This window comes from Engraulis encrasicolus, chromosome 24, assembly GCF_034702125.1.
Source record: "Engraulis encrasicolus isolate BLACKSEA-1 chromosome 24, IST_EnEncr_1.0, whole genome shotgun sequence".
In the NCBI taxonomy this organism is placed as follows: Eukaryota; Metazoa; Chordata; class Actinopteri; order Clupeiformes; family Engraulidae; genus Engraulis; species Engraulis encrasicolus.
Window position 1 is genome coordinate 4,347,326 of NC_085880.1, and position 17,500 is coordinate 4,364,825.

Genomic DNA, 17,500 nt, shown 5'->3' on the forward strand with positions numbered 1-17,500 from the left:
TATGGGAATACACAGAGACCGCTTTGTCTCGTCTTTGTCTCATCTTCAGCAGGCTGAACGAAGAGGTGTGGATCGGTTAAAAATGGGGGCACACTTTGTAATCATCTCAGGTTGTGCCCAATTTAATATTTAAGTGAGCCGAAAAAAAAGAGACTTGCATGCTATAAAGAAGACATTGAAATTCAAGCAGAGAGCAAACAGGTGTCTGTAGATACCAGATAGGAAAGGACAGGCATACCTAAAAAGAGGTGAAAAGTGAAAACATGGTGTCGCAGTGATTTGCATTTTAGCAATTCAATTAGGAAATCCTGACTGAAATTCTGAACTTTTTTTCTTTCAATTTCAAGTCTGTATGTGACTGCTGTTAGCAAATACCTTTTCAGGTTTTCAGATTCCAGTCACACAGCACAAGAGATATACAGTACTACACACTGAGAGACACACAGACATTTATTATTATTTTTATGTATCCCAATATTCATGACTAGTATTAATACTTCAAATCACGTTGAACTGGAAGCTGTATAGCCAACTATCCTGGAGTTGGGGTATATGATACTAGAAGATCCTAAGCATGGGAGACAATAGGCTCTTTCATGACGAAGCAGTAAGATTTTTGCTAGGCAGTGGGCATGCGCACTTTGCCAGTTTGAAGTGTGCATGCCCACTGCCTAGCAAAAATCTTACTGCGTCTTCACGAACGAGCCTAATGATAGCGCGTCATCCACAGTGTGACATCATTTTGGAGGGCACAACGGCTATGGGTGTGGGCATTCATTTGAAGGAGAGGATTGTGCACATCCCAGGAAGAGGTGCGGGAAAAGGCAGGCCAGGCATGTTCTAATGAGGGCAGGCAGCCACAGCACTAAGTAACAGACACTCCGATTCTGTGTCTAAGATGGTGCACTATTGTACACTTCAGGCACTATGTTTTAGTGTGTTATTAATACGTCATATGCACTAAAACATGAACACTGAAGTGCACAAGTGCACCATTTGAGTGAGATCCAGCATCAGTCTTTTGTTCCTCACATTCTTGCAACTATTTTTAAATTATTTTCCAGTGACAGCGAATCAGAGAAACTGTTCAACTCAACATTACTCAAATTATTTTTTTAAACATTCAGTTAGCTCAAAATTTCCACCTTTCCAACCCGACAACCTTCACATGTACGGTACTTTGGCCCTTTTGAGTATTCATGTACACAGCTCAGTAGTTGTTATGGTAACCGTACTTATGGTCTCGCTGTTGTGCACCGTTTATCCTCTTTTGTGGAAATAACCTTGCGCTGCTGAGAGCTTTATCACGCAGAGTTCACAACACCCCTAGGGGTTTCTACATGGTACTGCTGTGAGACAATTATCTCTCAGTATCTCAGAATATCTAGCTTTGCACACCATTATTAATTCAATAGCGATGGCAGATATTAACAAAAGAGTTGTACGACAAGATAAACATGGTACTGTGCCTCTGCCTAGTTTCAGAACACTCAGGTTTAATCTAAATGTGATAAGGGGCTTTTCCCATCAGGTAAACGACAAATACAAAAGCCCTTTCCTTCCCTTTCTGATTCCTTTCCTTTATATTAGAATTACAAGTCTTCTTTAAATGACAAAGTTTGATAAGGAATAAAAGTCCCAAATGAAATCATAGTCATTGGTCGTCTTTGACCTGCCCCCTGTGGATCAATTCTTCTAAGACACGTTCGGATGCACACACCGACTCTCATTACGACACCAAGTCCATGATAAAGTCTTGCTCGACGACACACAGAGGGAGATTCAGTGTCAGTAAGAACAGTAATAAGAAGAGTAATTTCCCCTGTCTCCTGTGCACCGTGTTCATCCATAATTGTCGAAGTAGCCCCCACCCAAAGTCATCCGCACCACTTGCCGTCTAATAAATGGCTCAATTCCCCAAATGGTGCGAGACGCCGTCACTCCGGATAAAAGCGTGTGTGTAAAGCCCGAAGATTTGCTTTTTAACGCCAAATTTAATCTACTACTCCCAAAAGAGGGGTGGCATTAGTATTCTTGTGGTGATCAAGAAGCTTACTAATGACCAGGACGACAGCACAGTCAGGCTAACAGGTGAGAGGAAGAGAGGGAAACGAGGCGTTTGGAAGACAAGGCCGTGTGCACACCGCTAAGACTGGGCTCTCCAGCCCTGTGTGCCTTTGTCCTGTTCAGTCGCACCCATGCATGCTCACGAACACCCACGCACACCCATTGATACTTCATTTACAGTACCACTCCCCTCCCTGCAGGACATTTACACCGCACGCCTCACCCGAAAAGCACTGATGATCATCAAAGACACAAGCCACCCTGCACACAAACTGTTCAGCCTCCTGCCCTCTGGAAAGAGGTACAGGCGCCTCCGTTCCCGTACCACCAGGCTTACAAGCAGCACGATGCATCAAGCAATCAAGATACTGAACACTCAACCCACTCTCCCTTCACTGTCAGCCTCTAGCCAGCCAGGCCACTGACAACGCTCCCCCCCCTCATCCCCACCACCATATCTGCGACTGAACACTCCACCTGCACTACTACATCTGTGACTGAACTTTCAACCTGCACTAACTCAAAACATACACATGCACACACACACACACACACACACACACACACACACACACACACACACACACACACACACACACACACACACACACACACACACACACACACACACACACACACACACACACACACACACACACACACACACAAGCACACTGCACTTTCTGCACTAAACCCAAACATACACACACTGACACACAACTCATACTCACACACATACACACACACACACACACACACACACATACACAGGTACACACACACAGACGCACACCGCACTTTCTACCTGCACTAAACACACACACACACACACACACACACACACACACACACACACACACACATACACACACACACACACACACACACACACACACACGCACACAAAACACATACAAACACACACACACACATACTGCTGCTGGTGTATTTAAATAAAAACCTTTTTTAATTATTTATTTCTTCAAATGCTACTATTACTATGTCAGAACGCTATAAAGGACTTTTAGGAAAAAGAACAACAAAATACCTCCTCTTAATGTATGTTCTCTACAAGTCTTCTGTTGTCCAGTCTTGCACTTTAAATGTCTGTATGAGCAATGTCTACGTCCATACTGTCTATGTCCATGTATGAGTACTGTCTATGTCTATACTGTCTATGTCCTTACCTAGATTAGTCTATGTCTGCATGGGAGAGCAAGAAACGCAATTTCAAATTCTTTGTATGACCAGTGCATGTAAAGAAATTGACAATAAACTTGACTTGACTTGACTTGACTTGATTTCTTAGAGCGGTTGCGTTAATGGTCTGCTTATGGTGAGTAAGAGCATGGTGAGCGCGGCGGATTACATTTGCTTAGCGAGCATATCTGTCTTTGTATGCATCTCAGAGTATGACTCATCCAATCTTAAGCACCATCTGGCCTGTAGTATGTAACATATGTTTCCTGAACTCGAGGCCACTATGCCTACAGGGGTGCATTTCTGGAAAGCGTAGTTGCTAACTATGTTAGCTACTTTGTTGGTTGCAATGCAATTTCCCAGGGTTGGGAAGCCAGAAAGCAGCTTCAGTGATAGAGGAGAGCATTTCAGGTAGGTTCTGTCTTGCTAGTACCTCAGGTGTGCTAACTCACAACAAGCAGTAAACCTTTTAATAGAAGGGCTCTTGCCAATTCATTTCACCATTAAAGCAAAGCCAACATGCTCTCCTATTTATACTAGAAAACATGTCGGCTTTACTGACAAAACCCCCATAGGGTACCTCCGCTCTGAAAGACGCTACAAAAACCTTTATGTGTTGTCGTCTATTCTTCCTGTCCCTCTGTCCATGATCTCATCTGCAAACACTGTAAAACGCAGAGATGATGTGTGCACAGGGAAGATTTAGCCAGAGTTGAGTTGACAAGGGAGCACACTACACAGCGTAGGTGGGCACTGATAAAAGGGCTCGGTGAGATGAAAATAAAGAAGGAGCCTCCACAAGCTGCTAGACGACCAAAGGCCACGGCCAATAAAAAAAGAGCCTTGTGAATGGACACAGAGGATGAAAGGCAGGCAAGCTGTTATACGTGCGTGTGTGCGTGTGTACTGTGCAGACAGCCGCTTTGGCATCGCCTCAGGGAGCTTCCCAGTGCTCGACGACGACGAGCACTTAAAATATAAGATAAAGCCTGATTACGAACTCTGTGCTGTGGTGAAGAAGAGACTTGCACAGACACCGCTGCGGAAAAAAAATAAACAAGAGCAGCAAACAGGGAGGAGACGTGTCGGTGTAAATGGACGCCACTGATGTGATAAAATGAAAAAACAAAAAACAAAAAAGGGACAGAATCCATTAAGATGTGTAAGCCGTGACAAGAATGCAAATATAAAAAGCCTCTCTTGATGTCCGTAAGGAGACATCACAGGGCCGCCTGTTGTACACTTTTTCAAACGAGCCGTTTCGTCGCAGGTTTTTAAGAGGGTAGCCTGGCCCAAAAGGATTTGTGGGAAGGGGGAAAATGGACAGGGCACACAGGGGAGTGGAGCAAAGCAGGTGTTCCTAAAAGGACCTGTTAAGTCCAGCCACAGCATCCCTTCTCAAGGGGTCGGGAGACCTGGCAGTCTTCAAAGGCACCGGCTCGATTAACATGCACGGGGCACAGGATGGGCTCCTGTTATGTGGCGACAGGTTGCAGCGGGGAGCACTCCATCATTTTTACTTCAAATGCTGCCCGACTCAATGCACCCCATCCTCTACATGGCAAATAGCAAACTATATTCTGTTCACCTCACCCTTTATACGATTTAGAATATCGTATAATCCTTTATACGAAGGGGTATACTTACAACCCATATTTACCCATAAGTTAATGACTACAAATGATGCAATCAATCAATTCCCATCCTCTATAATAGTATACAGTATAAACTGTTCCCTCTGTACTAGTTTGGTGCAATATACAGTAGAAGGTGCTGGGGGATGTTTAAAGGGGAGAAGGTCATCAGTTGGGTAGATGCTTCAATCAGTTAAGTAGCCTTGCAGAAGCCATACAGAATCATAATCAATACATTTCACTTCGAGGGCATAAGCTTAAACTTCCTTTACACAGAAAATAGGGAAGTGAAGCACCCAGAAGGCTCCTGAACATCAACTTCAAAAACGCCTTTCATCCATTTGGCATTTGAAAATGTGTGTACGGGTACACCTGAGAGAGTCATCAGTCACTCAACTAGATACAGTCTGCTCAAGTTGCGGTTATAATTTTTGTCTGAAAAGTGAAGCTTCTTTTGGGGATGAGTCTGCAGGTTTTTTGATGTGCTTCTCCTGCTGGGTCACAAGCTGTGGTGTTGACAGCTCCACTTCCAACAAACCAGAGATGTGATATCTCCAAGTTCCCCATCATCAGGCCAAAATTCAAGAGGCAACTTACAAAACTTACACTTACAGCCAAACTCATTTAACTAACATGAGATGCATGAGAATCATTCTCAGTAGACAATTTGCCGTAGTATATACTGTACAAGCAAAACCATACGCAGAGAAATGCTGTTTAAAGGTACACTGTGCACTGTGCATTTTTAGTTGTTTGTTTCCGGAATGCATTCTACCCATTCACTAATGTTACCTTTTTCATGAATACTTACCACCACCATCAGATTCTAAGTATTCATCATGACTGGAAAAATTGCATTTTTCATACATCTTCTCCATGGTCCGCCATTTTGAATTTCCAGAAATAGCCATTTTTAGCTGCAAAAATGACTGTACTTGGGCCATACTAGAAAATATTAGTTTATTACTTAGTAAACTTTCATGAAAAGATAAAATTTGGCAATAGGCAGCCCAGTTTCAATGAGCAGCATAGTTGCAGTACCTTTTTTGACCATTTCCGGCACAGTGTACCTTTAAGTCTAAAACACAAAACAAAGTCAGTGTCTTCTCTTTGCAATGTCTTAAATGTTACGCATGTACAGTTTGTTTTTCTATGGTGAAATGAAAGGCAATTTTGCGAGCATGCCATTTTTCTAACAGAGGCAAAGTCACAACTAACATTTTTGGGGGACACCACTGGGGAATACCTAGGGGGAATTCCACTCACGGCATTAGGGTTGATAACAGTCTGTGACGTCAAAGTCACACTGGTTTATAATGGACGTCTTTCATCCATCCATCCATCCATCCATCCATCCATCCATCCATCCATCCATCCATCCATCCATCCATCCATCCATTCATTCATTCCACTCATCCATAGAAGAAGCCTTACCGGTCGTTGCAGGACTCTGCCTTGCTGTGCGCTCTCTCGTAGCCGGGCGAGTAGGTGTAGCTCTCCCAGTCGTCGGGCAGTGGGGTGCGGTCTGCCACGGAGGGCCAGCGGCCGATGGCCAGGGAGCCGTTCTGGGCAGGGAAGGCCAGTCCCAGGCTGGCCAGGTTACTGTGGCTGCGTTGGTACGACTGGATGCCCTTCAGGCTGTCGGGCCTCCGCGGCGCTGCGTCCTCATTGGCCCAGTCGAAGCGGTCCTCCGACTCTGCGCTCAGGCTGCCGTCGGCGGGGCTGTGGTCCGCCTCCACGCCCTCCTCGTGGCCCTGCTGTTGTTGATGATGGTGGTGGTGCTGATGCGGTTGCTGTGACAACGACTCATCCTCCTCCACATTGATGGACGGAGGCCGCATCTTTGGCCCGAACTCCGTGCTGCAGACGATGGCCCTTCGCAAGGGGACGTCCGTGGACTCGCAGATGGTCTTGGCCGACTCGCAGCTGCTGAGGAGCTGTTCGTCGCCGCCGCGCTTCAGGGTCTCCGTGCTGCCCAGCACCTGCTGAGATGCCAGCGTGCCTCCGCAGCCGCCGTCGGCGTCGCACTGGGGGGGGCCAGCGGGCGTGGTGGCCGGGGTGGTGGACTGGCTATGGCTCAGGCCGTGGGAGTAGGAGTGGCTGTGGCTGTGCCTGTGGTGGGCAGAGCGGGGGCTGAGGGTGGGGGACGAGTGGGGCGACGGGCGCAGGCTGGGGGGCCGCAGGGTGGTGGAGGAGTCCTCCATGCCATGCTCTGGAGATGGAGCTGGAATATAGAGAAAAGTCAAGTCATTCTCCTGTACTGTACATCATATTAAACCAAACTATGTTGACTTCAAAAGTGCTTCACAGAGAGTTTAAATAGAGAAAATAGAATAAAATAAAATAGAGAATAGATAAAACTGAATTTAGAATCCATAATGCAATTTCATTTTTTTTTTACAACTACACACAAAGAGTTCAAGCAGGTATTGATATGGTATCCACATGCTCCAGCCATGACCTTGTTACAGTCATCAGCGCCCATTGCATGCTCCTAATACAGACTGGATTTTTTGGTAACTCAATTGAAATGGGAGAGTGTGGCAGCATAACTTCACTTCTTTTTTATTTCCACCATTATAAAATATGATAATCTCCACAGTCCTAGCAGAAAGGTAGATTAGAGGGGAACTAATAGTATTGTGGATATATTGGGAAAGATAAATACCACTGATTATCATTTTGATTGAGAATTACTTAAAGGGATACTGTCCCATTTTTGGAAATAAGCTTATTTTACACCTCCCCTTGAGTTAAATAATAGGCTTTTACCGTTCTTCTGTACTTTCGACCGTTCTCTGGGTATGGCAGTGCAAATTTTACCCCCATGCTAGCAGTTAACATTGAGTCCTATGAGACCAGTTCGCGGCTAACTGGTCTCATAGGACTCAATGTTAACTGTTAGCTTGGAGGTAAAATGTGCACTGCCATAACTAGAAAACGGTTGTGAATACAGGAGAAAGATAAAAGCCTATTATTTAACTCAAGGGGAGGTGTAAAATAAGCTTATTTCCAAAAATGGGACAGTATCACTTTAAGTTCAAATTATGCTACGACTCTTCCCCAAAACAGATTTAAAGATAAGTCTTTTCAAATGTTATGAAAATATCCCACATTTCATTATTAACTGATATTTCCAAATACAAAAAAAACAGAGCGATGTCAGCCTATACAAACAGGCTTCAGCCACACTGGAAAATCAAAAGACTCATTTTCATGATTAACGATTTTCACAATTAATAGGGTGAAGCTCCCTTTTCAAAATAGGAAGGATATTAAATTAATACATAACTAAATAACTGAATGACTTTTGATAATATAAAATAAGGGCTGAGGGAATGAATAGCACCAGCAGCACCTGTTTCTTTTCACCGGGCACACTCGTTGCCACCCCGGCCTTTCACAATAGATCGCTTTAAAAAGCACGAAATGAATTTGAAGTGAAAAGGTCAGACACTTCACAGTTCAGAGGGCCCCCATCAAACCGCGTGACTGGCATCACACAGTGCGCACAACATGCTTCCCCCCCATTACAGGGCAAATCAAATGCTTTTAGCCAGTCATTTGGATTGCCATGGCACTTCTCCCTCCTGACTCTTCATTATGTTACTAAGCTTTTATGACTGGCTCCTAAATTGCACCCCACCATAGCCTGCATTTTAGGTCTGGTGTACTCCAGTCACATCGATAATACAAAAAAAAAAAAAAATTGAGCAGTTGAGAGGTCTGTTTCCAGATTAAGGTAGACAGGGGGTCGCAAAAATCCTTCTGTGCTGGGGTGGAGAGAGAGAGCAAAAGAGCGAGAGAGGAGAGGGACCAAGACAAGACATGGAGAAAGAGAGCACAGAGAGAAGAGAGAGAGAGAGAGAGAGAGAGAGAGAGAGAGAGAGAGAGAGAGAGAGAGAGAGAAATTGAGAGAGAGAGAGAGAGAGAGAGAGAGAGAGAGAGAGAGAGAGAGAGAGAGAGAGAGAGAGAGAGAGAATGAGAGGTGCATGGTAAGTGCAGTGGTGTCACCGTCATGGTGCGGTGCCTCGGTGAAGACGGTGGGGGAGAGGGAGAGCACGGAGCTGCAGGCTGACTTGCCTCCACTGCTGGAGTGTCTCAGGTACATCATGGACTGCACCTTCTCCTGGTACAACTTGCCATCTGTGGAACACAAACACACACACACACACACACACACATTAGCACACGCGCACGGACACACACACACACGCGCGCGCGCGCGCACGGACACACACACACACACACAGACACACACACAGACACACACACAGACACACACACAGACACACACACAGACACACACACACACACACACACACACACACACACACACACACACACACACACACACACACACACACACACACACACACACACACACAGAGAGTATCACACATTCAAAGTGTGTTCTGGGCTAAAGCTCACTCAATTACTTGGGTCTTCAGGCAAGGCCAATTATTATGCTGTGAGCGGCCAATCAGACTAGCCAGGGTAGACACAGAAAAAAAATTATAAAAATAAATAAAAAGAGTTAGCTGCTGATGGACGCCCTTGACAGAGACAAGAGGCATCACAAATCACCCTCATCACGCAAACGGAATAGCAAACACATCATTACCAAGCCATGTGCTACCGCACGGCTCCTTTGCCAAGTTCAAAGGCTTAGTCTGGATTGACGTCCCCCCACTGACACCTCAAAATGGCACGGATAGGCTGCGGAGCTTAATGATCCCCGTTGCCTCAGCCATAGACGGAGGGGGGGGGCAAGGGAGGTGATGAAAGAAGGGGTGTGTGCATGGATGTGCATGGATATACCAACATCCTGACTCCCTTCTGAGACGTGTCGTCTGCCTTGACTAAGTCATGTCTTCTTTTTTTTCTACTCACCTACTGGGTGTGTGCATTCACGGAATTAAAGCGGGTTAAGTGAAAATACGAGACCCGAAAAAGCGGATACTGCCTCTCGACAGCAATCCAGGAGAGTGCTTAGATTTCAGGCACACTCAATAGAATGCAGAAGCACCGTACACACTCGATAGAATGCAGAATACACAATCACTTAAAAAGGGATTTACTGCTCTGCAATAATGCTGCTCGATTATGAGAAAAAAAGAATCAATATCACAATAATTTCAGTCAATATTGATATCACGATTTTTCAGACGATACTTCTATTACAGACAATAAATTGGGCTAAACAATTCCCAATCTCTGCAGTGGGAGTGGAAAGCAACAGAGAAACACACAGTGGTGTTCTGCATGAGTGTTGGGTAGCAAGTCTTCTCTTTACTCGAAATGGCTCAAGTGGAGTGGGAGGTATTGCGCTTAGCACAACCTACCTTTTGGCAGTATAAACAAATGTCAAAAATATTGTTTCAACTTGATATTATGAAATTTGATATTGTTTTACAGCAATATTGATATCACGATATATTGCACAGCTCTAGCCTGATAAACCAGACTAAATGTGGATGTCTAATTTAGTCTGGCCTCGATGCATAATACATCCGAAGATTGTTGATGAGAACAACCTTCCCTCAAAACCCTGCCCGCTTTGATTCAAAACACATCTTTGCATTGTAATTGGTTTGCCAGATTCATGGCATTCTGGCTTTATTGAATCATTATGCGAGGCCAGACCCAGCCGTAGACAAAACATTTTGCCGTCCAGCGGGTGGCGCTGGTTCACCAAGCTAGCACAGCCCTGCTCTGCAATGCAATTTTATTTGCAAGATCCTCCAGCTTCAAGCACAGATGGAAACAGGAACATGAAAGGATAAAGATGTATATTTGATCTGAAACGGTTAATGTGGGCCTACTCCTAGCAGAGTCTTTTGAGACAATCATTTGCCAAGTCTTCAACAATGCAGGGGCTGGTTAGGGATCATTTTGAAAGCCTTTATCTAAGCTTTACACCCACAACGTCCACAAACAGAGGCCTCACCAATAAACCTTCCGATTAAATAAACGATTTCAGAGCGGCACCAAGGCTCTTTATACAAACAACTCGCAACCATTCCTCATGAGAAGCTTCAGAACAAGAGAACGGCAATTTAACACCTAATGCACAGTCCCTTCAAACAAACCCAGGCCTGAGTACAGCTGTAGAGCTCATAACGTATTACAGCAATTATCCCACCCATTTCAATGTTTGTTGCGCGCCCACAGTATTTCCTGTCTGCTAGTTCCGGTAAGGCTGCACCATGGAGGTAGGCTCAATTCGAAACGGGAGGCAGTGACTCGATGACTCTGCTCCTACATAAACAGGTCACTGATCAGATAGGTGAAGTTAGCTGATGAGGCAGCCGTTACGAACGGCACTAACAAGTGCGCTGCCTTGCGCATTTGATGTTACGGCGATTCTATGGCGGGAGTTACGTTCATTACGTTAGCGCTCAGCTATTTGAACGGTGAATGATCGTCAGATGGTGGAATCGTAAAATAGGCTATAAATAGATCTAGCGACAGAATATTTAGATACTATAATGTTGATTTATCCATTCGATTTTCAATATCTACATACATAAGTGTCAGAATAAAGAGTATGATAAGGTAGTAGCTTGGGTAGTAGCCATGTTTGTTTTTCAGGTTTCTGGTTGAGAGGGAGGTGGCACACAGCATGTTGGGTACCAAGGCAGCGAAGTCAGCATCTGATGCTGACCTCAAATATCCCTGTTACGCCCACAAATGCAGTCAAATGCCGATCCACACTTCATGACTCGATGTCCAGTTAGCTCACTGGAAGGACAGCTGCCTTCCCTATTTCGAATTGAGCCGTAGTATAAGAACTGGAGAGAGTGAATAAGTCCCGCCTCCAGTCATTTCAATGGGAAAAGCTAGGCAAGTGAATTCAGCCAAAATTGAACAAATTTTTCAGCTTCAAAGATGGAGTCGCTTCCGTTCCGCCGCCAGTTTAATCAGCCAATTACGTGCCACGTTAATGACTGACTTACGATTGACCAGAAAGATATATGGAAGACGGGCATTGGATGCATGGAGGTGCCCAACCACACACCTGTACAGGTATGTGTGCCCAACACTAAACTCGCGCACCCACCAATCGTATCCACCCTCTTTGAGCTAAGTGACGTCGGAAATTAGCAAATTTGTGAGAATTGCAACGAGGAAGTGCCTTGCTAATCGGCGAAGCTAATCAGCCAAATCCTGACCCCCTGGGCTGCATCTAGCCCTTCTGAATAATTTAGCATGAGCAACTGCTACTAAAACTGTACTGGTACAGCCCTTGTTAACTGTGGATAATAAGGTGGATATGATTGGTGTAGCCCAGTGTTTCTCAAACTTTTTCAGACCGAGGACCACCCCCACATATGTTCAGGGACGGGTTGTCAACTGAATTGACAGTTGATGGGTGCTAATTTGACGTTGCTAACATCGATGCAGAGCACTTACTTTTTTATCCACATTCACAAGCCTGTCTTATTGTAGTGAAAATGCTATGTTTAACTTTGCAATAATGTTAAAAGTATAGCATACTGCTAGCTTGTCATGGTAATATAGAAATCCCCTCGCGGACCACCTAAGCTCTGGCTAGGACCACTAGTGGTCCCCGGACCACACTTTGAGAATCACTGGTGTAGCCCCATGATGTTTGCTTGCCTTCCACCACTGGAACGCTGTAATCGTCATTGAAAAATTAGCTACCTCAGTGCTACAGTACACTACTAAGACATAACACCAGAACTTAAGTAATGCACTATGGCTTGGTCATTGCCATTCTGGTAGCAGCAACTTTATAACGCAGTGTCCAAACAGTAAAACCTGGCCGGCCAGTAACTACTCTGTCAAAAAATTGAGTTTAGACTGAGAATCTTTTTACCTCCTTTATCTTGTGAGAAATCATAATTGTCCAAATGATTTTAGAGATATCGTTACATACATATTGTATAATATACAACACAATACTTTGAAGGCATATTCTCTCAGTTTCAATATTGGCATAGCTACTGCACTTTGTCTTTGTGTGTGTGTGTGTGTGTGTGTGTGTGTGTGTGTGTGTGTGTGTGTGTGTGTGTGTGTGTGTGTGTGTGTGTGTGTGTGTTGGGGGGGGTGGGCGCGAAAACGCAAAAAAAGACAGTTTCGGTTTTCGGCAGAAAGCCAATTGAGTGGCCGAAACGGAGGCCGAATAGAAAATTAATTGAAAATGGGCATTCCTTACACTAATTTCAGTTCTACTCCTAACATTTGATGACTTCAAATACACATTTATTTTCTTTCAAAAACATTTCTAAACATTTATTGTAAGCCGTAGATTTAAGCAATATTTAAAAATAATGAAAAACCTAACTTTTGATAACTTTTAACTGAATTGTAATATTCGGTTTCGGTTTTGGTATTCGGCCAAATGATTAATTATTATTCGGCTTCGGTTTCGGCCATACATTTTCATTTCGGTGCACCTCTACTTTCGAGCCTTGCTCACCTATGTGCAGGGAGAAGAAGAAGCTGTTGGGGGTGTGGCAGACAAAGGTGTTGGTGGGTGGGTGGACGGCCAGCAGGAAGTTGTACACCAGCTTAAGAAGGTCCAGGTCTGGAGGAGAGCCTAGCACCTCCTGGATGATCTTGACGAACGACAGGCACACCTCCTGCGTGATGGAGGCCAGGTGGCCGTCTCGATGCTCCTGGAAGAGAGAGCGAGAGAGCGAGAGAGCAAGCGAGCGAGGGAGGGAGGGAGTGGGTAGGTGGATGGGACGGGATGGGATGGGTGTGAGAGAGATGATGAGATATGAGGAGATATGAGAGATGAGGAGGGTGAGGTGATGACAACAGATATGATAAATTACCGATCTGAAGAGATGATTTCATCACATAAATTGCTTTTTTGTCCAGATTAAATGTCTCTCCATTATAAATGACCCTACTGTGGTAATGCAGCACGGATGTGAATTGAATTCTGAGTCTTTATGGGGGAGACTTATCTATATATTGTCAACTGAGAGCTGATTCATAGAAAATTATGATAAGGAGGAAGAGGAAGAGGAAGAGGAAGTCACTGGTGTAGGCGAATACTCCACACAAAAAAACTCTCCTTATCCCTCTCCTTCAGGCATTGAATATGTGCTAACTGTGAAAAGTGAACCTTGTCTATCTTGTCTATCATCGTTGAAGTGCAGCCCAATTAACTCGACTAGGCTATCAGACATGTATTCCTCCGACACCCTATCCAGTGACCATCATTGTCCAAAACAGGAAAGACAGCACTTACAGTACCGGCATCACCTCTTTACCCCCCACAGATGTTGAACGTCTGTTGCCAATGTCTGGGTGTGACTAGTGACAGGGATGGTCCTCAGTGCTTGTGCACCTTCTCTACCCTTGTATAGGTCTGACTAACACACCTTGCATTTCTACCACTGTCCTCCCAAAACAGTAGCCTCTTTGTGCGTATGGGCCCACCGGCGGGCCTGCCTGTTCACTCATTACTCAATTACATAACAACATCACCAGGAGCCTTAAGTAAAAGATTCAGACTTGGACATTAGAATTTTGGTGACAGTAAAGTCATAACATCGTCTCTGCGCAAAGACATGAATGAGCCCAGAACAGGTGAGATAAGAGGTGAGTCCTTACCTACAGGACCCGTGTTTGAAGCAGCTGGGGAATCTTTCACATCTCCTACCTACAGTATATCTTGATGTGATCAGCAACAGGGACGGGCATTAGTAATATCAGAAATGTTCTAAGCTATGAGATAGCCGTCTCTCATTGGCTCCCATTATAGCCCCGTTGGCGCACGCAGCCAAGTAAAAGATGAATGGGAGCCTATTGGGCTAAATGGCTCAGCAGGGATTTGTGACGATTCTGTTCTCTGGTTTGTAAAGATGTGTGCACATTCTGTACCTTATCATGGAAGTTGTATTAGAAGTGAAGTTAAAGGTTCCTGACATGGCTTTGTTCTCCCAAAGACGTGTTAGTTTTGTCCTGCAACACGCTAGCATTCGGCTAATACCTGCTGGCTGAGGAATCTCTGCGACTATTCACGACCAGAGCTGACGAGAGACGTACTCTGACTGATCCTCCTAGCAGAGACATCTACGGTCACACACCTCAACCCCCACCACTGTCCAACATGTTAATTGAAGGTGCCCAAATTCTTAAGGATGAGCGCAGTCATTTCCTTTACCCCATGTACACATGCCGCTTTTCCACCACCTTAAATATAATAAATAACAGGTGTCCGCAACAATCCTAACATAACTTTAAACACATCGACATCTAAAGTCAGACTTAAAACTACAAAACAAATGGGTATGCCGTAAAGTCGATTGTCACGTGTTATGTCATTGCTATAGTTGAAATAAGGGTCATTTTCACGAATCTAACACTTGACAAGATGCAAACGTGTCGGCAAATGCTTTCACTTACTCATATCTATCGAACGCGACTTCATTGTTTCCAGGGAAAAAATCACACGGGCAGATAGTTCTAAGAGAAGCGTACAGCCCCATTGGCACCCATTCATTATTTACTTGGCTGCGATAACATAGCTGCAGTGCCACTCCTGGCCACACCAGCTAGTTGTCGTTCTTGTACAAGATTCCATTTTCTTTGGTACTATTGAACCTCCTTCTCTGCCCTCAACTACCCCTTGCACCCGTCCAACTAACAGAATCCCATCCAATGTGAACTAAATTCCATTGATTTCTATGGCCATAAATCTGCAGAAAAACCCGTCCAAATGCCCCTTTTACAGCATTTTACCTGCAGACGGTCATCCTAAGCAACCCAACTGGGTGGGAAACAGCCCAATCTGGCAACACTGAGCCGAGGGTGTCCACTTACCTGCATGACCTGGCAGGTGAGGAGGAAGCGGTGCACCACCTGTGCCTTGAGGAGCTGGCGGATGTTGAACATCTGGTGGGGGTGGTGCACGCGGATCAGGATCTCCAACGCCGCCAGCAGCGTCTCCCAAACGCCCATCTGCGCCTTGGCCCACACCTGCACACACAACAAGGGAGTTGCATTATTATTATTATTCAACTGGGACCCTACGCATTATGAGTTAGCTTGCAGGTGCATCACAAACATATTTTTGGGACAAGCATCACTTGAGGATAGAAGATGGAGCACACAGCAGCTTAGTTTTAAATTTAATTTGGGGCGGTGTTGGCCGAAAAAAAATGTTTCACAACTAAGCTGCAGTGTGCTCCAGCTTCTATCTTCAATTTAATTATTATTATATTGCCATTATTATATAGCTAATTAAAATAAAAATCGCATGGCGTGATGTAGAGTTGACACGTCTTCTTATGCAGAACAGTGTTCTGTGGAGAAGTGCTGCTTTGTCAAAATGAGCTGGTAGCATAGCAGGACTCAGTTGCAATTGAGGTGCATTAGTAATTTATTATTCTAATACTAAGGGAGGCATTAGCTGGCTTATGATGACATCAACGGTGCGTTGGAAGGCTCGAGAAGGTCTATGATGAGAGGGGTCAAGGGGGCGTTTGTTCAAAAGAGGTTGAGGACCACTGTCCTACAAGGATGTGAAATATTTTGTCATGTACCTTCCAGTCCAGCAGGATGTCCCCCAGGAGCTTGAGGTCCTGCACCACCGCCCCCGTCTCCATGTCCAGGTGGAAATGTCCGTCCTCCGTCACTCGCAGGATGGGCTCACTGCAGCAGCCGTCCAGCAGGGTCTGGAATGGATGGATGGAGGGATGGATGGATGGAGGGATGGATGGAGGGATGGATGGATGGATGGATGGATGGAGAGAAAAGACAAATGGATCATAATTATAATTTAGATCATCTAAAATGTATTAATTCATTCAAGGTGAGAACTTACAAAAGGACAAGGATATGGACATGGAATCATAGTCATAATCAGGAAACAGTAAATAGCCATAACATCTACAATATTTACACATTTAAAACTAAAAAAAACATCTAATGCAAGGCAAGTTTTTTTTATTGCAGCCATTTCATATGGCCTACAAACACAAAGCTTGTAGACAGAGCTCGGTCTGGCAAACATGAAGCAAATGGTAGGAGACATCTGTGAATGGTGATGCTAAATTAAAACACAGGCAATGGGCGGCCTCCCTGAGAACATCGATTTACCATTTTACCTTCCTAACAACAGTGTCAGCACAGCTTAACGAACATATGCTTCAATGGCGAAGTAGGGAAGAGAAGGGAGGTCTAACAAAGCAACACACAGGAAACCACCACAGGTTGAAAAGGGTGAATCACGTAGCTGCTGACCTATGCTGAAAATTGATCCATTTTGATGTGGACAAATGGACTTCCAATACAAGCTGCACTTGCGCACACTCACGCATCATATCCACTTACAGTCACTGGACATGCAACACACTATGCAAAAACCAAATACACACGCACACGCACACACGCGCACACGCACACGCACGCGCACACGCACGCACGGGCAAAAACACATGCAAACACACGCACGCACGCACGCACACGCACACGCACGCGCACGCACACGCGCACATAGACACACACGTGCAGATTCACCAGTTCAGCCTGTTATCTGAGGTCAGTGTTTAACTTCCGTGTAAATATTACTGATGATTCGCCATGAGAGGGGTGACTCAGGGCCAGTACAGGAG

General features: G+C 44.9%; 1 protein-coding gene across 4 annotated transcripts in view; it reads right to left on the minus strand.

Annotated features, from left to right (window-relative positions):
- lyst (lysosomal trafficking regulator) overlaps positions 1-17,500 on the minus strand; it is a 171,764-nt gene that overhangs the window by 56,118 nt on the left and 98,146 nt on the right. For all 4 annotated transcript variants that reach the window (XM_063191578.1, XM_063191577.1, XM_063191579.1 and 1 more), the window contains 5 exons: positions 16,430-16,561; positions 15,708-15,863; positions 13,348-13,546; positions 8,916-9,047; positions 6,336-7,125 (listed from right to left, as the gene is read on the minus strand). In XM_063191578.1, coding sequence (XP_063047648.1) covers positions 6,336-7,125; positions 8,916-9,047; positions 13,348-13,546; positions 15,708-15,863; positions 16,430-16,561 — 1,409 coding nt within the window. The remainder of the gene's footprint in view (positions 1-6,335; positions 7,126-8,915; positions 9,048-13,347; positions 13,547-15,707; positions 15,864-16,429; positions 16,562-17,500) is intronic.